This window comes from Clupea harengus, chromosome 4 (genome assembly GCF_900700415.2).
Source record: "Clupea harengus chromosome 4, Ch_v2.0.2, whole genome shotgun sequence".
In the NCBI taxonomy this organism is placed as follows: Eukaryota; Metazoa; Chordata; class Actinopteri; order Clupeiformes; family Clupeidae; genus Clupea; species Clupea harengus.
Window position 1 is genome coordinate 18007450 of NC_045155.1, and position 25441 is coordinate 18032890.

General features: G+C 45.4%; 1 protein-coding gene across 7 annotated transcripts in view; it reads left to right on the forward strand.

Moving 5' to 3' along the window:
- Positions 1 to 25436, forward strand: part of ndrg3b (ndrg family member 3b) — a 50245-nt gene extending 24809 nt beyond the window's left edge. For 3 of the 7 annotated variants that reach the window (XM_031566531.2, XM_031566528.2, XM_031566529.2), the window contains 15 exons: positions 9038 to 9143; positions 9779 to 9899; positions 11342 to 11404; positions 11655 to 11715; positions 13661 to 13747; positions 15775 to 15831; positions 16589 to 16692; positions 16793 to 16858; positions 16972 to 17023; positions 17347 to 17394; positions 17520 to 17555; positions 17685 to 17736; positions 18573 to 18587; positions 23822 to 23860; positions 24966 to 25436. In XM_031566531.2, coding sequence (XP_031422391.1) covers positions 9038 to 9143; positions 9779 to 9899; positions 11342 to 11404; positions 11655 to 11715; positions 13661 to 13747; positions 15775 to 15831; positions 16589 to 16692; positions 16793 to 16858; positions 16972 to 17023; positions 17347 to 17394; positions 17520 to 17555; positions 17685 to 17736; positions 18573 to 18587; positions 23822 to 23860; positions 24966 to 25135 — 1077 coding nt within the window. In that variant the 3' untranslated portion in view covers positions 25136 to 25436. Of the gene's footprint in view, positions 1 to 6141; positions 6306 to 9037; positions 9144 to 9778; positions 9900 to 11341; positions 11405 to 11654; positions 11716 to 13660; positions 13748 to 15774; positions 15832 to 16588; positions 16693 to 16792; positions 16859 to 16971; positions 17024 to 17346; positions 17395 to 17519; positions 17556 to 17684; positions 17737 to 18572; positions 18588 to 23821; positions 23861 to 24965 lie in introns of those variants that run through there. The other 4 variants (XM_031566533.2, XM_031566535.2, XM_031566532.2 and 1 more) reach the window with 4 other exon arrangements.
- The last annotated feature ends 5 nt before the right edge of the window (positions 25437 to 25441 follow it).

The following is a 25441-nucleotide window of genomic DNA, read 5'->3' on the forward strand; positions in this document are numbered from 1 at the left end:
GGCAGATATCACCCCACACACGTCACTGGTGGTGTTGGCAAAGCGGACAGTCTCGCTTCTTCTTTTCAGAGCTTGTTTGGACAGGTTGGAACATTCACCCTGTACCGCTGTGTTCCAGAAGCAGCACCACTTCTTGAATTTCAGAGTTTGCCGTCTCTGCGTGCCACACAATGAATTCGGTAGAAATCCAGTTAAAGGTGATTTTCTACAGAGCTGATGTGAAGGCCAACCATACTAGAGACTGAGCCATAACAAACTGTGTTTGGAAAATATCACTCTATTCTCCCCCTCTCTCTCACTCTCTCTATCTGTATCTCCCTGTATCTGGGTTTTTCCACCGTCCATCACTCCTACTCTGGGGGTTGAAGGGTTAAATAGATGCCACCCTCCTATGTGAAGACCCAGGGAAGGGTCACGGGAGGCTAAACGTAGCAGAGCTGCTAACTGTCAGCGAGGAAAGAGACGTCATGGCAACTGAACACATACAAGTACACACACACACACACACACACACACACAAATATACGCCTCACCCGCCAAGACACACAGTAGCACCTCAGTCACTCAATATCACATCAATCAGGCCCTGTAGGAGTTTGCCATCTTGCGATTTCACAAAATTGAAATTTCCTGCAATTGCGGGTTTACATTTTCTCATTACCACAGTATTTACGCAAAGTAACTGCAAACTGCAAGTTCTGCATTATTTGCAATTCATTTGATTGAACTCAAAATCACTGCAGTCTATGTTGTGGCCAAAAAGTGCCTACATTTACTGTGGAAATTCTCAATCACAACAAACCCTTGCAAGGTCCTGGAGCGAGTGATCACACACGCACAAGCACACTCACACACCCCCTCCCTCATGCATCAGAACCCACCCACACACACCCCTCTGACACCCTAGTGCATAAACACACACACACACACACACTAAAAAGAAGGAATGTGTACATGGCACCTTTTGCTACTGCTCTCTGACTGCACAGAGAGTCCAGAATGGTGAGGTTGTGGACTGTTGACTGCATTGCTCTTCAGGGAACCTTAGTGGAGACTGAAGAGATTATTGTTTTAGGGGCGGGAGAGGGAGGCAGGGGGGCTGTTAGGGACCCCCCACCCCCATCCTCTCACAGTGTCCGCCCACCCACTCCACCATCGGCTCCACTGGAGAAAGGAGAGATGGAGAGATAGATAGAGAAGGGTTTCCATGGCAACATCGCAGGCACCCTGATGTGTTTTGCGATACCACCCTCTCAGCTGGCATTATGGGTTGGTATGAGTTTGAGGGGTGGTGGTGAAGATGGTGAGGGCAGCTATGGTTGTTGGCTCAGGGGGGTATTGCAAAACCAGTGGTACTGCTGAGGGCATTGTGTAACCTGTGGTGCACCTGTGGGCTCCTTCCAGCAGAGGGAAACCTAAGCAAATCTAGAGACTCAGCCACAGGTCCAAAAAGATCAGCAGAGATGCAGCCAATTGTACATTACCCACATTGATATCTCATTCTAGTCTGTGGCTGACACTGGTCTTCAGTAGTGTTAAACAAACTGCTAGCAGCTGTCATTGGTTAATATGTTGTGTTTGGTGTGAGTAGTAGAAGCAGATTTTCAGCTGTCTGGATATCTAATTTCGTGTCATACAGAAGGCGTCATAGCTTATGCAACTGTATGACTATGAGTCATATAGTCAGTGGCAAGTGGTTGTGCCAGTGACCTACCTATCTCATGCCAACTGGCACAGTGCACTCTGTGCCAAGAGGGGATCAGACATGGCGGGCTGTCAGACGACAGAATCTAGGTCCGCCCCCCATCCTTCATGGGCTCCTGATAGGATGTGGGGGACGGAGCTCATGGTCCTGCCCAGTGGAGCTGGCAGAGCTGTTAGAACAAAGGTGCCGCCAACACCAAGATCATGGGATCATGTCCTGGGAACACATCTGCATGTGGAAAGTGCAAGTTGCTACGAAAATGAATTGCAAGTTGCTTTAAATAAAGGTGTCTGCTAAATGAATAAATGGAAATGGAAGACATCGGGTAGCAGTGGGAAGTTAATTGCCTGCTGGAAGATGATGCCCTGTCTGAAAGGGCAGGCATGAACCTTGGCCGTGATGGTTGTTAGGCAGCACAGGCTCTATGTTCAAATGTGTGCTTAGGCTGGGTGTCACACCACCATGGAAAGATAACTGGGTGATTAAATGAGTCAGTGAATGATGAGTGGATGTGAGAATTTTCTAGATCGCTGGGCTGATTGATGTTGTAAATGTATGCAAATGCCTGATGTGAAGGAAATACATTATTGATCATGCATTTTAAATTAAAATTCCATTAAAATATAATTATCACTCACGACTAAGTGCTTTGAATTAGAAGCATAGTTTTAGACAGCCATGGCCTACACTTAACAGAATGTCAGTACAGTGAGCAAGGTCTGGAGTGAGAGTTGGAGGAAGAAAAATAGGTGTTTGAGGTGTATTGATTACTCTGATTGATTGATAAATAAAGCTGGCCGACATGACTACTTCTTCGTTAGATGTCAAGAGTTTCGTTCAGAATTCAGCCTGTTGAGCTGACCTGGAATGAAGACCTCTGAAGAGCGGTTGTGTATGTCTGCCCTCTATGGTCTATCTCTGGAATTACAACCTCTAAATAAACAGCCACAGCTTTCTTTCTAACGAAATCCCCACATGCTAGAACTGACATTTTGATGTGTGGAGGCAGCATGTTGCCTGCTTCCTGTACATGTTGCCTTTTCTTTTTGCAGATTTTGGTGCAAACCTGAACTACCATTGTGACAGGATACACCTGTTCTTTGATGCATGCTCTGGAACACACCTTCACAGAAACCACCCAAACACACAGACTCCGCAGCACACGCTCTCTCTCTCTAAGAGTGGGAAGGGGGCCTCTGAGTAGGTCCTAAAGGTGGTGGCACGCGTAGGTGTGAGCACAGGGGAACCCATGCCGTTCGTTATCCCCCCAAAACAGGGGGATGTCCTCCTCCGTGCGCTCTCGCTTCCACGCTCCACAAGCACAACCCAGGTGCATCTTGGGAAAGAGCCGGTGCAAGAAGAGCGGGGCTCCGACCCTCATTCTCAGATTATCAAATGTCAAAGTTGCTGTTGGGGTCTTCACATCTGTTGAATCAGTGTGCCTAACTGTTGTAGTGCCTTCTCCCATTGTTTCAATGGAGCAGGTGGCTCTGTCTACGCCCACTCATATAAACACAATGAGCCTGTGTAGGAGGGATTCCTCAGCAAAGCACAAAGGTGCTCCCCCTTTTGAAAGGGTTTGATGTAGGTACCCCTGAACGATAACTGTATAAGGAAGGTATGGATAAACTGAGGTTTAGTGCCTTCTAGTCTCATTGTGTTGGTTCACATGGGCGACTTCCTGTTTAATTCAGTCACTAAGGGCTGCCCTGGTGAGTAGTGACCCAGATTTAGGCCTTTTTTTTGGTTTGTTTTCTATGACCCCAATCAGGCCTAATCCAGTCCCAGCTAATGGTAGTGTTAGGCCTGGCAGCACTGGTGCTAGCCAGCCTGTGAGCCCACTTAGAAAAATGATGTGTGTGTGTGTCAGTTTCATCAATTAAATTGAAATTGAATTGGGTTGTGTGTGGATTATTGTGCGATAGCACGCCACCAGTGAGACGTGTTATGAGGACACGAGAGGAGCACCTGGTGAAATACTCACTCTCCTTTCTCACAGCTACTTCAGTGATGGCGCCGGCTCATTCTAACCTGAGGGTAATGTTGGTGGTGTTTGGTGTGTTATGGATCCCCACTCTCTGTGATGTCCTTCCCCTCTGCACACAGCCATCATGCAAACTCATGCCTCTCCACAGTATCCACAAAGGCTCCCTTCACACTTGGCTACCACATGCAATGAAGGCATCACTCTAGTGGTTTTTCTATGTCTGCCTACGACAACAGCAGCTTCTCTTTCTTTACTGCAAGTCAGGTGTCTGGCATTGCATGCAAAAGCTCTTCACCAGTCAGTTTAGACAGTTCACTTTTCTTTTCTCATCTGTTGCTTTTTAACTGACTTGAGTGAAATATTAAAGCATTCATCAGTTTTATGTAGTTTGGTTACTAAACCTCTAAATTAAACAAATTTACTCACCACAACATTTGTAGTTGACAAATCACACGTACTAGTCATCAACAGAATCCTCAACTGGATCGAAATTCAAAATGGCAACGTTCTTTCTTGCTGTCCTCACACTTTCGTCTGACGAGAAGTTAAAATCAGGACAATGCTTGGACCACAGTAAATGGCCTACGAGCTGACACTAGCTCTAAAATGTTAGCATAAAAACATTAACCTACAAACATTAAAATCTCCCGTCCAGCTCCATATTAGCCTACTGTGTGTGTGTCTGTGTGCGTGATGTACATACCTGAACATTTCACTAATATTAGGTACTTTGGAAAACCCTTTACAGTTAATGTTGATGCTATGATCACGTTGGTGTGGTAATGTGGTGCGAAATATAGGATTTGAGATTCCAGACCAAATGTGTCTTATTTTTAACAACATCGCAGACGCAGACCAATACCGTGGGCATCTGAGGGTTAATCTTGTAGAATCCAGTATCCATTTCAGCCTTCCTTGAATTAAACAGGACATGACCCAGGCCTACATGGCCATTTAATATTTGAAGAGGGATGTGCAGTCAGTTCTTTAAAAGGGTCAACTTCGAAACACATGTTATTGCAGGGTATAAATGAGATCCAGCCAAAGTAGCTAGATGCCATCCACATAGAGAATGTGTTAAAGTGAAGGGCACCAAAGATGCGTACATTTTCACAATAGGCTGGTGTCTTGCTGGTCATGGTAATCCACCTAATGCTTTGGCCACAGGTCAAACTGCGTTCAGTACTTCTCCTGAGTCAGTCTGCCAGTCATTTATAGCAGTGCTCAGTCATCAGAATGACTCAACCATGATCCAGTAAGCCCCAACCCCACCCTACCCTACCTTGTGCTGCCTCTGTAGGCTTCCTCTGTAGGCTGCCTTTGATAAAGACGTTAGGGAACAGAGGGTGCCCTGCATGGGAGCTGTATTGTTGCCTGGCCGTTGAAATCTGAAGGTAATCCCCCTTCACCCTGCCCCCCCTCTTCCTCCCCTACAGCCAGCCGGAGCGGTGGAGTCACGGCCAAAGAAGTGTGTGTGTGTGTGTGTGTGTGTGTGTGTGTGTGTGTGTTGGGGTGAGCGTGTGTGTTGGGGTGAGCGAGAGGTCAGGCATGGTGGTGTCGTTGTGTTTTTTAGACAAGACTTTAACATCAAGCCCCAGAGGATTGTCTCTGTAGAAGCCCAGTAGCCGAGCATAGTGTAGGATCATTAACATCCACACTCCCATTTTAGGGGAGCAGTACAGGCAAGGAGGAATTATTTTAATAAATAATAAAAAAATTGTATAACGATGGCAGTATTACAGACCCCAGTGTTAGTCCAAAACTGTGTGTGTGTACGTGTGTACCTGCATGGTGTCTGTGTCTGGCTCCCTCACAAAGCCCCTGTCAATCAGCCTCTCCGCCCGCCCCCCGTCTCCACCTCCCTCCTGTTCACCTGACTTTCTAAATCCAATTAGAGCTCGCTGAATGGACCCGCTCCCTCAGTCGTCTCCCAACACTTCGCTCACCCGCTAGGACCTGCCCTCCCTCCCTCTCTCTCTCTCTCTCTCTCTCTCTCTCTCTCTCTCTCTCTCTCTGACTATTTTCTTTCTTTTCTTGTCTTTATTTCTCCTTCCATCTCGTTTTCTCTCCAATCCAGCTCCCCAGTGTCTGTCTCTCCAACTCTTGGATTCTCTCACGCCTCTCCCTCCCTCTTTCCTTTGGTCTCTTTCACTCTTTCACTCTCTCTCTCTCTCACTCGTTCACACCTCTCCCTCATTCTCTCCTTCATTCAGCCTCCCACCCTCTCTCCCTCTCTCCCTCCCTCCCTCTCCCTCTCTCCTCCCCTCCGTTGGCTGGGATCAGCTGCTGTTTGCAGAAACATTTCATTCGCTCCTTGCCGTGTGCCCAGAGAGAGAGAGAGAGAGAGAGCGAGAGCAGCCTGTTGTTTGGTCTTTTTTTCCCTTTTTCTCCTCCTTCCTCCCATCTGAGCGGTACCCCCCCCCCCCCCCACCCTTCTCCTAGCTTGCGTAGCTGCCACCGCCCCTCTATCAAAAAGGGAAAAGAGAACAAGAGGACAGGCGCTCCCTCTCCCTTTCTCTCTTTCTCTCTCTCTTTCTCTGTCTCTCTCTCATGGATGAGAAAATGACAGCCGTTCTGGACCTGAACCAGATCGCCTGTTCGGACAACGGAGTGGTGAGTTCTGAAGACGTGTCCACCCTGGACCTTCGTATTAGACGTCTAACTTAACTGAGCCTAATACTGAAGCTGAAATAGTCCTTATTTCTGCTGTTGCACTAGCGGGCGAGCGTTAGCATTGATTAGCAGCCGCTGGTATGCGGGAGGACTTGTTTTCTGTCTGGGAAGTTGACCCCAGTACAGAGGGAATGCGATTGACAATTTTGTGAGTAAGCACACATCGAGGGTTTACATGCTGGTGTGTGTGTGTAAGTGTGTTCAGCATCAGGCTTGGCAAGTGGTGCTGTGTGTGTGTGTGTGTGTGTGTGTGTGTGTGGCGCTTTTGGTGTGATTTGTTCCTCAGGTGACCCACTGACCAGGCAAAGAATAGGAACAGTGTGCCTCTCATTCCATTCCTTGCACTCAAAAGAGGAAGAGGAGGTAGAAGGAGGAAGATTAGCAGAGGCTGACCAGGCTCATGTCCTCTCTAGGCCACCAAGTGACTGAGGTGTTGACACGAGTTTCTAAGACTGAACGACCTTACTGCACTGAAAGAGAGATACATCTGAATACATGTTTTCACTTCTGTGGTTGTTCTGTGGTGCTTGTAATCTCTTTATATAGGCCTTGGTGTGAGTGAGCCAGAGTTCATTTACACAGTGGAATACAATAAGACGTCAGAAATCCAAACCTTTACCCCTGATTGAGAAACGTGATTGTTCCACACAGCAGTTCCTCCTCCTCCACCTCCTCCACCTTTCAACTTCTCACTTATTTACGTCTTCAGAGAAAGCAAAGGCGTTGCACACTTACACACAGGCACACACTGTTTTTTTTTTTACTCTGCTGGTCACTGGACTGTGTGTGTGTGTGTGTGTGTGTGTGTGTGTGTGTGCGTGCGTATTTGTGGTTTCCATGGTAACTGCTATCCACCTTGAAACTTGTTGCGTTTGAAACCGAGACTGTTTGTGTCTGCAGTTGTAGGGTTGAGCCCATACTACTACTGCTATTGCCAAATACGGCATTCAATAACACTTTAGTTTAGTTTAATCTTAGCCATTCTTTAATTAGTTTATACAGTTACTGTTTAATAATATTATACATTTAAACAGTACATTTGTATTATAATTATTGTCAATTTAGTCAGTAAGGTGAAGCAAGCTGGTGTATGTTTCAGTATTCCTTTAACTAATGGAACCACCATAGCTGGTATGTTGCTATGCTGTAAAGTAATGTTGTCAGAAACACCAATGCTTCATGTAAGCTAGGCAGTGACCAGGTGCAGTCAGAATATAATAATATTGTAGTGTTGATTCTCCAATAATGAACCATGGATTAATATTGTGCGATGAAGGGACAGTTGTTGTTCACTGTGTATTATATCAAATCTGGGCCAGGTAAAGGTTGCAGACGTGTCATTGTTGGGGGCATTAGTAGCACGTTCCAGATGTGTTGAACACGTACAGACACACCCTTCAACCGTCTTGTCTATTTTTACCCCCCTGCACCTTCAGAGATGCTTGAGTGTTGTTTCTCACAGGTGTCAGCTGCTCAAGGCTTTGGATGGGTGGTGTTGAGATCCCTTTTTAAACTTGAGACACAATCACTGGCAACCGTCTTAACCTCAGCACTACTAACGTGAGAAGAGAAGAAGAGGGAGATGACTGGCTTAGAAAAGTTGTTCTCCAGTGTGTGTGTGTGTGTGTGTGTGTGTGTGTGTGTGTGTGTTTGTAAAAGAGAACACATAACATTGCATATCTGATCCAGTATGATTTAGCTACTATAAGGCAAATAGTTCACCAGAGTCCACCAACCCAAATTATGTGAAAGTTCACGCAGAAGTTGTTGTTCCACATCTGGCTGGCCTACTTCAGCACCACCAGACCCTCCTACACCTCATTTTATGCAACATCGACCGGTGGTCCATTCACTGAAGAGTGTACGTGCGCTGTGTATAGTGTGGAGAGACTAGACTGGTCTAGGGTTGGGATCGTATTCTGACTTCTGTGGTCTGACCGTGCTGCCTGTCCGTGGCGTTCAAGCCGCCGAAAGCGTCGAGTTGAAAACACTCTGACGCACGGAAGGGGCTGGGCGGTTTCTGTGGTCCATAGCAACAACAGCCAATGCTGGCAGGAAACCAAAATCGCCCCCACACAAACAAGTACACGGATGTCACCTTCTTTTCTGTATGCCTGCGTAAAAAATACACGCACAGCCCAGATATACTCCTGCTTTATCGGTCAGCCTCAAGGCCCATGTCTGAGCCCTCCAGCCTTGTCTGCGTGCTCGACAGTAATGTCAGACAGACAAGTTAAGCAGGGCCACTGGTGTTTATTTAGAGCAACCGTACCATTGCGGCACTGGGGTGGATATTTCCATCCTGTGATTAATTCGATTAGAGCTGCAGGTCAGCTGGCCTCCTGAAGTCTGCATATCTCATGGCATCTAACGAGGTGCCGAGTGCAGAACAAGGCTACGGAGCACATCAGCACAAGCGTGCATGCCAGTCTCCCACTGAGAACTCCCCTCTGCACACAGAGAATGTTCTGTTCGGGACCGCACAGATAAAGACGGCGCTTCTAAGGAAAGACTCACCGTCTTGCAACAATGTCTAACTGTGTGGATGCCTCAACTTCTGATACGATTTATTTTCTCATTCCTGTCCAGTAGAATGAAAGAGCTCAACCCAGCCCATTCTGGTTCCGTTCTGACAGTTAATCACCCTCTCTTTGATTCCTCTCTCACCCCAGGAGCATGATATTGAGACCGCCCACGGAGTTCTCCATGTCACCATGCGTGGCACCCCCAAAGGGAACAGGCCCGTCATCCTCACCTACCACGACATCGGACTCAACCGTAAGTCTACACCCAAGCCACTCGACACCCTTGACCCTCTGGAATACTCCAAAAGGGTCTTGGTTATACACTGTATCATTGTTTGGGCATGCTGGGTCAGTCTGGCCATACTTGGTGGATCTTAGGTGGTGGTAAAAGATCAAATATATCTTACGTAGGACCTCATAAGACTATCAACATTAGGCACTTTTGTGTCTTTAATTCATCAGAGATTTAGTTGATGAACTTGACATTGGTGTCACAATGCTTTTTAAGGTACAGATGCCATTGAACCTGATGTCTTAGAAATAGCGAGATCAGCTGTGGATGTAGGGATATGGGTCACATGGTCAGAAGGATTGGATTTCACCTCACCCTTTAAACCTAAAATAGTCTAGGTAACCTTGTTCAAGGACTTAGGGTGATGTTTAGGTAGTTATGTGTATTTTGCTGATTTGCAGCTCTTATTAACATAAATATTTTGCCCTTGCCCTCTCTAGTTCCAAAATTAAGCAATACCTTCTGCACCTAGTTGACCTGACATTTATATGTAACTTGGGGAAAGGTTGACTGTGTACAAACATGCATACTATTTCACCTCCTTAATTCCCTGTCTTATTGTTGCATTGGCTCTGGGTATGGCTGTTTGATTGCAGACAAGTCGTGCTTCAACGTGCTTTTCAACTTTGAGGACATGCAAGAGATCACCCAGCACTTCGCAGTGGTCCACGTGGATGCTCCCGGACAGCAGGAGGGAGCTCCACCTTTCCCTGGAGGGTAAGGTTTGATCCCACCAACACCACCGACACCAAAACACTATCATCACACAGTATCACCATGACCATGACCAACACCTAAACACAATCATAATGCAGTCCTATCCGACTTGTCAGTATCTCTGACATAACCACCACCAACAAAATCATCATCATCATCATCATCATCATCATCATCAACAACAACAACATTATCATCCACCTCCACCTCTATATCATCATAATCAACCCTTGTTATTGCAGCTGTTAGAATTAGCATAGCTCATCTCCATGTTCCTGATGGGAACACCAGTGCTTAATCTCACTGCTGTGTCGATTGTGATGCCCATCTTCATTATCGTGGAAATCAAAGCTGTGATTGAGGCAGTAGGGGTGCTGACCTCACCCCTCCTAACTGCTGAGGATCCTGGAGGCACGCGCTCGATATTTATAGACCTCTGAGCTCTTCCCTTCCTCAGCTCCCACTCGCTGCGCACACACCCTCCCCTCTTGTCTCGTCACCGGCTTGTTAATTGACTCGACAGCTCCGCGCTTCTCCGCCGTTATTTCCATGGGCGCTTTTTTTTTTTATTCGCCGCCCATCTTGACGGGCGCGGCAGCGTCGTAGCACCTCTGCAGCCCCGGCTCTGCTCTAACAGGCCCCCTTTCAGGTTGCGTTAAGATCACTCCTGTGATCGGCCTGTCGCTGGGCCAAGCCCTGGCTGTTGGCAGCCACCCCCCTAAATCGGAGCAGTGAGGAGACAGCGTGAGCTGTGTGTGTGTGTGTGTGTGTGTGTGTGTGTGTGTGTGTGTGTGTGTGTGTGTGTGTGTGTGTGTGTGTGTGTGTGTGTGTGTGTGTGTGTGTGTGTGTGTGTGTGTGTGTGTGTGTGTGTGTGTGTGTGTGTGTGTGTGTGTGTGTGTGTGTGTGTGTGTGTGTGTGTACTCAAACAGCTGTACGCTGGAAAGCAGGCAAGCGATGGGCAAAGAGCCCAGAACAGAGAGCAGTAATTTACTGTAAATCCCTCTTCCATTCAGAGCAGGCAGGGTCCGAGTGGGCTCATGCAGAGACCTTCTGAAGCAATGTTCTTAGCCACTGATTGGTGAATCTAGAACTTTCTCACACACTCTTATTTAGGCACCATTCATCTGATGCACTTGTCTGACTTCTCAGCAGGGGAATTTTAGTGGTAGGAAACTCACTGATGAACTGATGTGAAGGTGTGCCATCAGCTCTAAGATCTCACAGCCTGTAGTCTCTCTCTCTCTTTCACCGTTCTGCAAGAACAAGCAACCTACTTCCCACTTTCAGTCCCAACTCCTCAAGTTTACACTCTAATGCAGTCTAATCTACTTATTTAACCTGAGCTTTTAGAAACTGGATTTTGAGTCCAATTCTGAAAAACTCTTTCTCTCTCTCCCAACCCCCCCTCTCTCTCTCTCTCTCTCTCTCTCTCTCTCTCTCAGGTATCTGTACCCCACCGTGGATGAACTAGCTGAGATGATTCCCTCTGTTCTGACCCAGCTCAAGTGAGTACCCTGCTGCACCAGTGTGTCCTGTCTTATGGCATGGAGAGAAAGCAGCTTGGTGTTCCTTCCTGTGATTTGATTCCACTCTGGTATTTATTATCAGTCTCACTTAGTGCCCCAGTTGGTGATAGGAAAACCGATAAATGATGACATTCTGTCAGTTCTAAGTGTGTGTGTTCTAAGACTGTGTGTGTGTGTGTGTGTGTGTGTGTGTGTGTGTTTGAAACTTCTCCTTGTGTGTGTGCCGCAGGATAAGCAGTGTTATTGGGATAGGAGTGGGCGCTGGAGCGTACATCCTCTCCAGGCTGGCGGTGAGTCTGCTGGCTGGCTGGCTGGCTTTTTCTATCTGCTTGTTGCGTTCTTATTTCTTAGTTATGGTTATTTTATTTTATATGGTTATTCAGTGCTCTGAATTCTATCCATCTTATTCCTGCACCCTTCCATTCATTACCTGGACCATGGAAGTTCTTGTTGTGAAGTTGTGATATTTTGTATTGTTATAACATGTGAACACTTACAAATTCAGCAAATACCTGGTGCTCTAAATCCAGAAATTGCGTGTGTGTGTGTGTGTTTACTTGAGATGAGCTCCAGGAAACAGATCCATGCCTTAATATGAGAAGAACCAAGTTAGACCAAACAGATGGGTCTATCCACAGTTTGCAATAATAAACATAATAAGGGATGAACTTAACCCCGATGTCCCCAGCTAATCCCTTTAGCAGCATAGTTAAGGTCACTCCCAGCGCACACACACACACTTTCTTTCAGAGATATCAGCCTTGATAAAGATAAAGAGGACTAGGCTCTGGTGATCTGAAGAGTGTACTGGAACCACACAGTTTTTCTGCTCAATAAACTCAGGGTCAGTCTTATTATTCGTATCTGCTTTGACGTGATGTAATACTGAAGTAAAGGTACAGTGTGGTTCAAACTCCCCAGTTACCCATGCAAAATATACAGCCCATGTTATTCATCAGCTGTACATACATATAGGTTTTCCTGCCCCGCAAATGGTCCAGTGAGCACACCTGCTGATTTAATATGTAGACCTGTACTGTGCTGTAAGTCACTTTGGAGAAAAAACACTGCAACAGGTGAAAATTAAAGTGTGGAAATGCCACTTTCACATCCTGGATACACTGCAGAATTCTCTATAGCCTCACCCTGTAGTTCCTCTATGAATGGCTGCTAACCTATTATACGTATATAGTCAAGTCTCTTTTTGTCGGCTTCACTGATGGCCCATTGTTCAGACTCTATCTGGAGGGTGGCTGGTCTGATTTGTCGAGGATTTTGTGATGTAATGTTTGTTCTTGAATACTTGATTTTACAAAGCTATCTTTTCAGCAAGCACACCGCCTGTCAGATACAGAGGATTTGCATAAATCTGCCTTTGTTAGCTACGAAGAAGACATCTTGACTTTTTTTCTTTTCTTTTTTTTTAACACCACCCAAGCAGGTTTTTTTTTTTTTCTCTCTGAGGCTCAGTCGAAGCGGTCCTTTACAGTACGCGAGAGTGGGTATGAGGGAGAACACATGCCAGTGTGCCGAGAGAACTTGGAAATGTGTTAATTACGGTTAATTTTAGTCATGCCACTTTGCGCCATTGTGGAGGTGTCAAGCAGGAAGGGGAAGGAGATGCACTGCCTCATGATGATACTGATGAAGCCGAGACCTGCCTTGTCCGCACCCGCCCCCATCTTCCTCCTCTTTCTTCTGGCCGAGGTGCAGAGCTGACCGCAGAAGCGGGAAGATGAGCGTTTGGGTTGTGGCTGAGCTAATTATATGACGATGCGTGAAAACAGCCCAGAGTGCTAGCTCTAAGAAAAATCCTGGGGGTGATACCTCAGGTGAATGAGGTAGTCAGAATTGTCAAATTGCAGAGAGTGTGAGCAGAAAAATGATCTCACTCAGAGGTCAAACTTTTAACACAATGATGACACAATGAAGTGGGTTTTTTTTTTTTTGCTTCACTCGCCCTGACGCTTTGGACAGTGGTGTCGAGTGTGTGTTATTTGGAGTTGTTGCTGCGCAGTTTTGAGGTGTGAAAGGCTGACCTGTTTTGCAATGAGCACATTTCAACCACAAAGGTCCTCAGCTCATGAGGAGGTGCAAGGTTTATTGGTGAGATGAGAATCTGCAGCCACAGTTATGTTTCCTAGATAAAGCTGCAGACCTGTTAGACCCTCTATGTTTCCGACCACCTTGAGTTTCCCTAACAGTCCCTTTCTCTGTTGGTCTCTGCTGTTACAGCTGAACGAACCTGCTCTAGTCGAGGGCCTGGTTCTGATCAATGTGGACTCTTGTGCTAAGGGCTGGATGGACTGGGCTGCAACCAAGGTGGGTACCCTCAGTATATCCATGCAGAGGCATATCACAGTGCACCAAACCTAGTGGATGTGCTTGCATTCAGCCCCCCTGAAAGTCATCACCATTTTCACAATTGCAAAAGATACTTACACATATTTTCCTAATCAGTATTTTTATTGTGAACATTTTTACTCTAGTATGTTTCCACAGGCAAAATATTTGATCTGCTAACATTGAAAATGAATCAATTCAAAAACTGAAATATATATAGTATATAAGTATTCAAACCCCTGTGCCTTTAAGTTCCAGGTTAAGGTAGATGATGTCAAACAATATTTGTTATATACATATAATATGTGTTTTTATGTCCAATTGAGCACCATAAGAAGAAAAAGTCCCCCAAACCAAGTGTCCGAGAAAGACATTAACTGACAAGGGAGGCCACCACAGTCCAGCCATAACCCTGAGAATACCCAAAGTGCAGGGGCAGAAATGGGGGTGCAGGTGTAGGAGTCCACACTTTTAAGAGCTATCCATAAGAGTGGACTCTATTGGAGGATGGCAGAAAAAGTCATTGTTTTAAAAGATCCACATTAAAGCATGTATGGAGGTTGTTTAAGATGTGGGAAAATGGTGTTCATGGTCATAAATAGACCTTTCTGTCCAATCCTCAAAGTGCTACATCTAGCATTAAAGTAACACTATGGAGTTTATGGAGCCGCCAGGTAGGGGGCTACTTTCTGCTGGACTTTTCAGTAACTTATTTGCTGTCTTGCTTTGTCTTGTGTTGCACTTGCTTGATGTTTGACTGTGTTAGGAAAGTTGTTGGCAAGCTAGCCAACATAGCTATCACAATAACATTACAAAGAAGCCGACGCAATAGCACCTATTACTAGCATCAATGTCCAAGCGTGTTATAACAAGCTAACGAGATGTCTTGCTAGCGGCTAAACTTAGCGAAACCTGAATTTGCTTACTTTGTTTATGACAAGCTAGCGAGTCAGCAACTTTCCTAACAGTCAAACATCAAGCAAGTGCAACACAAGACAAAGCAAGACAGCAAATAAGTTACTGAATAGTCCAGCAGAAAGTAGCCCCCTACCTGGCGGCTCCAGAAACTCCATAGTGTTACTTTAATATAACACTACCAAGGCCTCAAGAAACACAGTCCCAATCGTGAAATATGGCAGCGGTGACCTCATGATTTGGGGATATGTCTCACAGGAACTGGGAAATGTCTTAGAATTGAAGTGAGAATGAATGAGAAGAGAACCTACCCAATACCTCAAGCAACTCTGGGAGGCCAGGGAGAAGGATTACCTAACAGGGGTATTACTCAAGCCATAAGGCTAAAGCAACACTGCAGTGGCTCAAAAACAGTACAGTGAATATTTTATAATGGTTCGGTCCAAGCCCTGATCAAAATCCTACCCAGATCCTGTGGCACTCCAGTCCAGGACCGCCATCCCATCAACCTAGATGTTCCATATTAATCCTACTAAGAAGAATGAGGGGAAAACACAGCAGAACAATATGCAAAGCTGGCTGTTATTGCAGCATTCTCTTATTATTCTCTACCATGTATTAATGTACATGGAATATACAGAATATTAATACGCAGAATAGTTTTTAATTCATTTATTTTTATTTTAGTACATTTTGTTTATTTATAATGATGGATTTCGCCTTTAGAATCGTACTACAGCATAAGTGTTCACAATGAAAATACTGATTGGGAAAATAAGTGTGAGTATCTTTTGTAGATCAGAAAAGGGTGATGACTTTCAGGGGGGTTGAACACTTTTGCAAGCCCCTGTTGTTGTTAGTAATGCTCAGCTCATACCAACAGATGGCTTCTTTTTAAAGAACTGCATGAGGTCATCATGTTCAGTATTAGGCATTAAGCAAATGCCATACTAAACCCCATATGGAGACTAGTAGGAATTACCCATGATGACATATTATGGCAGTGTAAGTGTTGTATTACCCATGATGACAAATTATGGCAGTGTAAGTGTTGTGTTTCAATGTTTCCTCTCACTGCTTTGTGCTTGCAGTTGACTGGGTGGACCAGTAACCTGACGGACATTGTCATGGCCCATCACTTCAGCACGGTGAGTGTTTAGAGGAATAAGGGACTTCAACGGAGATGAATGGAGTGAGAAAAGTGACATGAGGAGTACTGTGTGTGTTTGTGTGTGTGTGAAGGGGGTATTTTAGGAGATGCGGGGGGAGGGCAGTGGTTCCATTAACCCTCTCTGTTGCTACTCTGTAATCCCCTCTAATGGGGTACCTCAGGCATTGCCATGGCGACAGCCTTAGTACTGCCCCCCCTCCCCCTGACTGCTCCCTGGTTATGTTGGATCTGGTCTCCCTCCTCTCCACCCCCTCCCTCCCTCCCCCCCTCTCCCTACCTCTCTCTTTCCTTTTCTCTTTCAAGTGTGGCATAATGCTCTTTGAAACTTCACACACATGCTGCACCCTTCATGAGAAACCTCCCTGGCCTCTTGAGCCTGTGGTGTGTCATGAAAGAGGCTGAGATATGAAGTGTTTGTGAGAGGCATCCTAAGAGGCATCATCAGTTGAAATATTGGAGAAAAACATACACAATTACACACCAGTCTAAGGCTATGTAATCATGATGTCTGGGTGCTTTTGTGTCTCCCACTCTAATTTTCAAAAACTGAACAGGAAGCACAACCTAGTCAGTGTACTTTAATTTCTGTGCATTCATGTCAGAGTTTAAATGAAACATTATTTTTAGCGTGCAAGCTCCCTAGCACACTGTCAGAATATTCTCAGCCGATTCCATCCCTCCATATGCTTCCCTGGAGCTGTGTTAACATGTGACTCTCTGTGTGCTGTCTGCAGGAGGAGTTGACTGACGACCTGGAGATCACCCAGACCTACCATCTCCACATTGCCCAGGACATCAACCAGGACAACATGGCCCTCTTCTACAACTCCTACAACGCGTAAGCCCAGCCCTGTGTACAGTCACAGAAACTTCCCAAAAAGCATTCCGGGTCAGTATGACCGATGGTTTGATAAGCGATGTTTTGTTGGGTTTTGCAGTCGTCGGGATTTGGAGATCGAGAGGCCCATCCCTGGCCTGAACGAGGAGACGGTCATCACCCTGAAGTATGTGAGCCTGAGGCCTTCATGTCTCCCTCTATGCTTTACTTGAAGTTTTTCTTTTGCTTCCTGGGTCTTACCAGTGTTACCTCTGATGAGTCCTTCCTGTCTGTCCTCAGGTGTCCCTCTCTGTTGGTTGTGGGAGACACGTCCCCAGCTGTGGACACTGTGGTGAGTTTCTCATCTGTCTGTGCACATGTGCGTGGTGGCGTGTGGTGTGATCTCGTATCAAACGATCCAACCATAACCCCTGTTTGTCTTGAATTGTTTGCCTGCGTAATTGTTTGACCGGTGGGGAAGCGTCAGCCGTGGAGTTGTCTCAGCTATTAGGTCTTCTGTTTGTTTAACAACGTGCAGGGACAATCAGCAGGGACGCACGCACAGATGAAACATCCCCAAGGTTCCTGCTCCTTTCAAGTGTGTCATTTGGCCCTCGCGAGCGACATTTTCACTGTGCAGTCTCTTCTTTTCATCTTGTTTTTCTTCCATCCCAGGTGGAGTGCAACTCAAGGTTAAACCCCACGAAAACGACTTTGCTCAAAGTGGGTGGCTTTCTTTCTTTCTTTCTTTCTTTCTTTCTTTCTTTGTCATGTTTGGTTGTTTTGTGATACACACACAGCACTGGCCTGGCAGTTTGAGTTGAAACGTTTGTCTGGTCTTTTCACAGATGGCTGACTGTGGTGGACTGCCGCAGGTCGTCCAGGTAAGGGACATCAATAAAGCTGACCCTAGATAAATCTCCTGAGATGCAACCTAAAAAGTTGTGCTGCTTTCAAAGCTAATATCAGATTGGCCTTTCCCCTGAGTTGAGTGTGTGTTTGTTTTCTTGCAGCCTGGTAAACTCACCGAGGCCTTCAAATACTTTGTGCAAGGAATGGGCTACAGTGAGTACATCATTTCTGTCTTTTTGTCTATCTCAGTGATTTATCTCTCAAGCTTTCAGTCTTCAGTCAATCAGAAGGGTTTGGCATAATGTTGTGGTGGTGTTTTGTTTTTTACGTGTCTTACGATGTATTATGTCTCTGTGTCTTGTCTGAGAGCCTCACTTCACACTCCTAGTTCTCTCCAAAGATGTCACATTTAAAATAAGTGTTGACACCTCAACTGTCCCTCCAAGTCCCAAACCACCCACATGAACACAAACAACCAGTCTTCTGTCAGTGTCTCTCTCTCGCACTCTCTCTTGCTCTCTCTCTCTCTCTCTCTCTCTCTCTCTCTCTCTCTCTCTCTCTCTCTCTCTCTCTCTCTCTCTCTCACACTTTGTTTCTCTGTATCTGGACAGTGTCTATTAACATCTGACTGGCTCTAGTATGATGTTTGCTGTGCTGCTAACCTGTTAACTGGATGGGATGATGGCAGTTATACATTTGGGAGGCTGGTCCTGGGCCTTCCAGTCAATAGCTCACTCTCACTTTTTGAAAAGGCCAAATGGAGCCAGTAATGATGGGGCCAGCCACCTGGAATGCCACTTTTAACCAACTGCGAAACTGTAAACAAAATAGTCTGTCGTGGGTAACATTTATTAGTGGCAAGTATCTGAACTGTCATACAAATATAATTCATTTTGAATTCAGTATTTGGTTGGACCAGTAATCAGTCCTCTCCAGGGTTGAGGTAGAAGACACCATTAGACTGGCACACACTGTTGGGGAGTTGCTTGTTGTTACTAATTTCCCATTGCCACCTGTCACCTGTCGCCCTGTGTTCTGTCTGGTTTCAGTGCTGAACAGCTCCAGTAAGTATGGCTCACTTCACTCAGGATGATGTGGTGCATGGCCTGTCTTAATCCCTCTCTGTGACACTATCTCAGATAAACACACACACACTCACGCATGCACACACCCACCCCCACACACATACACAAATACGTACTTTAGGCGGTCTGCTGCTGCAGGAACTAGCAGGCCTGTTCAGGGCGGCCTGCACCTTTGTGCGTGTTACTTCTGCAGGATACGCCCCTGTAGCACCACTGTCAGGGTCATTTCCAGGGGAGAAATAAGTCCCTTCTATGGGGAGGTACCTTGTTGCGGTCCTAGTTACACAGTGAATATAGCAAAAGGATTTATAGCTTATGGAGTTATGTTGAGGCTATTGTCACAGGATGAACAGATGAAAAAAGTGAGCTAGAATATAGGTGTTAATTAATCAACAGTTGTGGTATCTTCATTTATCAAGTAATTACAACTGCTGTGAAGCCATTTAAACAAATGTTATTTATAGCCAAAATAGCAAAATTCAACTCTACTCGAACTTTGTGTAATCCCAATGTTGTCTAGCAATTCTTATATAACAAACTTATGTTGGTGCTGCTGGTCGAGAAATATATCGTTATTTTGTCAGGCTCAGAATTGTCGTCGGGATTGAAGAGCTAAGTGATTAGGCTACGTCAACTTGGTAGTCTGGTAGTTCCTGCACTGCAGTGGAAAGGCTAAAGACAAAAGGACTGAGCAGTGGGCCGTTCATGTAAACGGTCGAGCCACTTGAAAGTCCAACGTTCCTGCAGTGGAAAGGCACCTATACAAACACACACCCAAACAGAAACAGTCTTACAGCTCTTACACACACACTTCACTCTATTTGAGTTCTTCGGTTTAATGATGCAGTTCTCTGATTTAAGGAACAGTGCTTTTAGTAACCTTTACCCTTACTGTATTAAGTAATTTACATTGATAATAGGCCAGAGGATCTATAGACATTCACTGTATCTGAGAACTGCTGTCAAGCTCTGCTGTTGCTTTCCAAGCAACCTTTAATATCAGTTTCATTCTGAGTCACCAAATGTTTATATGTTCCTGCCAGTCAAAGATAATTTGCACATATAAACATTGAATGAAATCCTGTGTCCTTTGGTACTCCAAATAAGTCTGCCTTCTCCTGGGCAGACAGAAAGAATAAATGGATTCTGGACTGATCTTGGCCCGTGTTCACAAAGCTTTTTATATTGCCGCTAAGTACTCCTAAGTATTATGACTACAAGGTGCACTACAACCATCATACTGATTTCAGTCAATTCATCTGTCAACAATGTCCAAAAATAGTCTGTGAGAACCTCAGCCATAACTACTGTCTCGGTTTTTTTGGGGGGGGTTTAAGCAACAACAAAATTCAACAGAAGCATTGTGGTTAATTTAGCTACAAAGCCTCTAACACCTCTCTGCGCTTTGACTCATTTGCCAGTACTGTTTGTACGTGACTGTACACTTTTCTGCCCCTGCCGCACAAAATAAATTCTACTGTCCCTGTCATTAACCAGCAAAGAGTTAACCGTAACTCATTTACTCTCAAACACCAGTGATTTTAGAACCTGATCACGTGTAGTGACATTGGGTCAAGCTAGTTTTACAAGAAGGCATAAAATGTTTGAATGAGCAAACACCCATACACAGCTTGTAGCTTCCGTCTCGATTAATTTGATGCGGTTAGCATCAGTGGCCCACAATGGTTCTCAAACTGGCACAGTGACCTCACAAGTGGGGCATGTGGCCAAAATGCAGTTGCACCAACAAATCACAGACACCTTTGTCTTCAGACTGGCCAGTGAAAACGCAAAGTTATTTAAAATCTCAATGACGAACTTTAGCAGGCGTCCACAAGTACATAAGACAGTACAGATATCGGAAACATAGCCTACTCTTAATTGTGTATCGATAGTTTTGTATTTTGATTTTTTGTTTTGTTTTACAGCCTTTTTAAAGCCTATTCCTATCTCCTCGCTGCGGTTTCAAAATGTAACTGCGCTGAGATTGGGCAACCAAGCCGTTTTCATCCAAAATGTAGCCGACAATTCAACAGCTTTGCAGAACAATGCAGGCTCGTGTTTCACATTGAACTGTAACTCTGTTGATAAGTGTAGACTTTGTAGGAATAATAATAATATCCTACAAATAATAACAATAATACTACTTCTGCTACTTCTACCAATACTAGGCTTGTTGAATAGTTTGGGGGGGGGGGGGGGGGGGGGCGCATTGCAAAGGTTTGACAACCCCTGGTCTAATCAATGGTATTGATAGCCTTAACGATTAATTCTCTAAGCTCTTCAACCTTTCCTCGGCCATTCAACATGGAATTTTACGACCTGCTTAAACTCTTCACCAGTTTCTCTACAATGGGAGTAGTCACTTAACCATCAATATAAAAAGTCTCTCTTCTTCCAGGTTCCCCTTACTGATAGTTACACTTCTACATTTGCTAGATTTCACTAGGTTTGTTAGCAGCTATATTAATAGAATTTAGGAACCTGAGACCAACCTGTACTAAGGAAAAAGTGAGACCTAAGCTAAGAGAAAGACTGCGTTGCTATGGCTCACATCAAGTCTCCTGCACAAGTTTGTTTTCAATTACCTCAGTGATTGGTTGATGAGCAACCGGTATGTGAGTAGGGATGCGCTTCATAGCCTACCACAAAGAACGATAAATGAATAAATAAAACCGTGACAGGCTTCACATTCATTATTAGTAACAGAATACTACCCACAGGCCAAGTATATTCACATGTTTTTCATATATAGTGTGTCGAGTAGACAGTATAGACAGGAGCTAGTTTAACTTTACAACCAAGCATTGCATTCAATTCAATGGTGGCACTGAGTGGGTTGTTTTGGTAGTTTAGTGATATTAATACATCCCTTACGAGCTCCATAATTATTCCCTCATCATTGAGACGGTAGGCTAATTCTGCATTCCAAAACATTATAACTGCACTTTTTTTTTTTTTTGTCTGGGAGTTGGTCTTAGTGAGGTAGGAGTCCTCTCGACTACTTCTCTTCTTCTTGAGTTTCTCCCAAATTGTTAAGTCAGGAGGTACTTTCAGCCCTAAGGTGCTTTGTGAACATGGGCCCTGTTCTTTACCATCCATTCATTTGATGCCTCTTTGTGGCAGCACTTTCCACCCAGGTTCCTCCCACCTTCTGCCTTGGGGTGGTTTGCTCAAACTCCCTGTTCTTTTTTTCTTTTTTTTTGGTGTTGAAGTTGCCTCAGTATCCACCCACCTGTTCCTTTCATACCGGGACGTGTGCAGTGGAAAGTGGTTGCTGTACAAACCTGGCTAGCCATGGCTAACGTGCACATCAACCAGAACACAACCGCCCATCAGGCGCCTCCGTTTTGTCACCTTCTAGAACAATTGCTCTGGAGAATGATGGGGGAATTCCTCACGGGTATGAAAATAAAATAAAACAGTTACATCCCACTCATCACCATCACAATGAAAATACTAAAGACAAATGCCAAGTCACAGGCATAGTGCTTTCTGAATATTTTAGGCGTTTAATCTCGGGTATTTCCCACATATCACTATGGCTGAAGAACCTCGGCTAGCAGGTTTATTTGAGTTGGTCTTGCAAGCACTTTGTGTTTTGTTTGTGTGTGTGTGTGTGTTAGTGTGTGTGTGGTGGGGAGCATATTAACTCCCAGTAAGTCATCCAGTAGAATAACGTGTGTTCTGCACTTCAGGAGATTAGTCACATTCCTCCCCCTCTCTTCACAAACTCCAAAGGTCAATCAGGTGACCTTTTGGCCTCGGTAAGCAGTCCAAGCCCCTCTGTTCCCAGTGAGACTTAAAGCCCTGCTCCCCTCCATGCCTTCTAAATACACCATTTAAATCCATGGCCACAGCAAGGTCGTCGCAGATGTTTTTCTCAGTCATCACTCTCCTAACACATGTGAGCAGATGCCTTGTGTTCAGTGAGCAGAAGCGTTAATGCTTAATTACTGACAGGAAAGGTGAAAACAACAGGAGTGTATTTCTCATCAGTGCTGCCTGGTCACTCAGCCCTTGACTGCGACATAGTTAGTGTTTAGTTACTGTGGAGTTACACTGAGAAGGTTACACTTCATGATTCCACTCTCGGTTTCTATCAACTATCTATATCTATGGTAGTCTTGTCACCCCCCCCCGACCATTGCATCTGAGGTGAGTATGGCAATTTCCGATCAGATCTGAGCGTGCTGTTCACTGCATGACAACAAGAGTTAGAGGCACTCGGAGCTGAAGCTGGGGGCGTGACGTGACGTGTGCTCAGTCACGTCTGACTTTGAGTCAGCCGGGGTCTGCTGTGCTTTCCTCATGGGGCCATGTCAACAAACACGCAAACACCTAAAAGCCCAGCCCACCCCACCCCACCCTGCACCAAGCTCACCGTACTCGACGGCGTAAACAAGCGTCACCGATGCCACTACGGCCCACTCCCTTTCCTCACGGCTGCAGATGCGGCAACAGAGTCTCCCATGAGGTCATGACGCTAACATTTAGACATTTCTGTAAATTAATTTAGCAGTGATCAGATCAGAGTAGGTTTACATTTTCTAATGAACACTAGTAGCCCCTTGGGAATTTGAATCTGTGATCTTTCTATGGTTAGTTCTGGTGACTTTCACAGCAGTGCTTCAACAAGGTATGGAGTCTCTGCTGTGCTGTGTGCATTTGGCTCTCCTCCGGGAATGGAAATGTCTCCAGACTGGACAGTACAGCTGAACAGAGAGGGCCGAATATATAATCTAGCGCCCCAATGCTCTGGCTTTGATGTCCACACTTTTCTGTGAAGTGCTGTGTGTGTGTGTGTGTGTGTGTGTGTGTGTGTGTGTGTGTGTGTGTGTGTGTGTGTGTGTGTGTGTGTGTGTGTGTGTGTGCTTTTTAAAAACTACGTGTCTCTCCGTGTATCTGCGTGCTTGCTCGAGTGTTGGAAAGCTGCTTGCCTCTCACGGTTCTGGTCTGAGTGGAATAAACCAGATTCACAGCTCTCACCATCTGGCCGTTCCTTGGAATCCATTTAGTCCTAGTACAACTCTCTGTCTCTCGCTGGTACTCACCTTGTTTAACCTCTCCCTTCTTTCTTCCTTCTGTCTCTTTCTTTCATTCTGTCTCTCCCACTGAATACATGGTAATAACCTTCCCGAATCCTTCTATTTCCTTCCTCTCCTCCTCCCCTCCTCTCCTCCACCCCTTCTGCCTCTGTGAAATGCTAACAGTCCCCCATGTGCTGCTCAGCCACTTGAACAGCGAATCAGGTACCAGGAGTTCACCTACCAGTTTTGGCTGTGCCAGCCTGCTACCTCTAACAACAGTGCTCTGTTCTCCTCACCCTCCATCACTGGCTGTTCGGCTCAACATATATGCGAAAGCCATCGTCTCCTGTCTCTCACGGTCTTGTGCATCATGACGTATGGAAATGCATGTTATTTGGTCACGATCAAGGTTATGGGTCTTGCAAAAAGTGTGTATGAGAGTGTGATTGAATTAGTCGTGAGTAGGAGAGCGTGTGTGGTGTCTGTCCTTGTGTATCTTGTTCAAGTTTACTTTTCGTTTTTTTTTTTTTTCTCTGCACTGACTTTCTTTGACTCAGTTGTGCATGAAACATTCCTCCATTTTCTTTGCGATACCTATGTATTCATTTTTCTAGCACTGCAAAAATGAAACTCAAAAGAGGAAACTCGAAAGAGGATATTCTTTTCTTCAGGGGAGAATAATGACAACATCAACCTTTAAGCATGGTTTTAAAATGGAAGATTTCACATGGGAGAGTTCATGGTTCAAACTTTTTAAAACTCTGTGGCCCTTTCTTTGACTAAGAATAATTACTAAAGCTTTGCTTAAACTTCAGCTTTGGGTGTTTCCTTAGTGACTGGTGTTAAGGGTCTGTCTTTTTGCCAGTAAATTGTGGAATGTTACACACCAGTTAGTCAAAAGTGTCTTGATCAAGATGTCTACATTTATGTGCATCTCTTGCAAACCCCAATTAAATACAAATGACTAAACATGCAAACATCCGTGAATGTTTCCCAATTAAAACCAAAAGGGCTAAAGCAGCCATTGGCTGTTGATCCTGTAGTGTTCAGTAGGTCGAGCGTGAGACATGTAGTATAAGGGGACTGTTGATGGGCTATTTGGCCCTCATTATTCTCCCACCATCACCACATTCTGGATGGGAATGCTGCTGACGCAACACCAGCTCTGCTTGGGGGACGAGCAACCGCCCTTCCTTCTCCCAGTTTCAACCCCAACCCCTGAACTTTATTCCATTACTGAAGTTATTTCAAGTGAGTTTGTGGGAACGTCATTTTCGCAGGTCCAATTTCGACAGTCTTTAATATTTTCTTTCTCTTTCTCTCTCAGTGCCCACAGCGAGCATGACCCGCCTGGTCCGCTCGCGCACCCACTCTTCCTCCAGCATGGGCTCAATTGACATCCCGCGCAGCCGCACCCACACCAACTCACAGCTAGAAGGTGCCACCGCTGCCCCCGACGCCCAGAACCGGCCACAGACCATGGAGGTGTCCTGCTAGAGGGCCAGTCCCTTTAGCCCACCACCTCCACCTGGTTGCTCTAACTCTCAGTCCAGCCAGACAGGGCCTCAATACATTTGGTTTCTTCTATCTCTCTCTACCTATCTACATCACCATCTTTCTTCTTTTATCTTTCACTCATTCCATGTGTGCGAGTCAGAGAATGTGGTCATGGTGAAAGGGATAGCTGGTGGGACTACTGTATTTGTAATCCAGAGTCACTTGAACACAAAAGTCAGAGGCCCAGAGGTCCTCAGTGTTCTCCCTGCGTAGGATTTGGGTTGGCCCTTTCTCATCCCCCCCCCC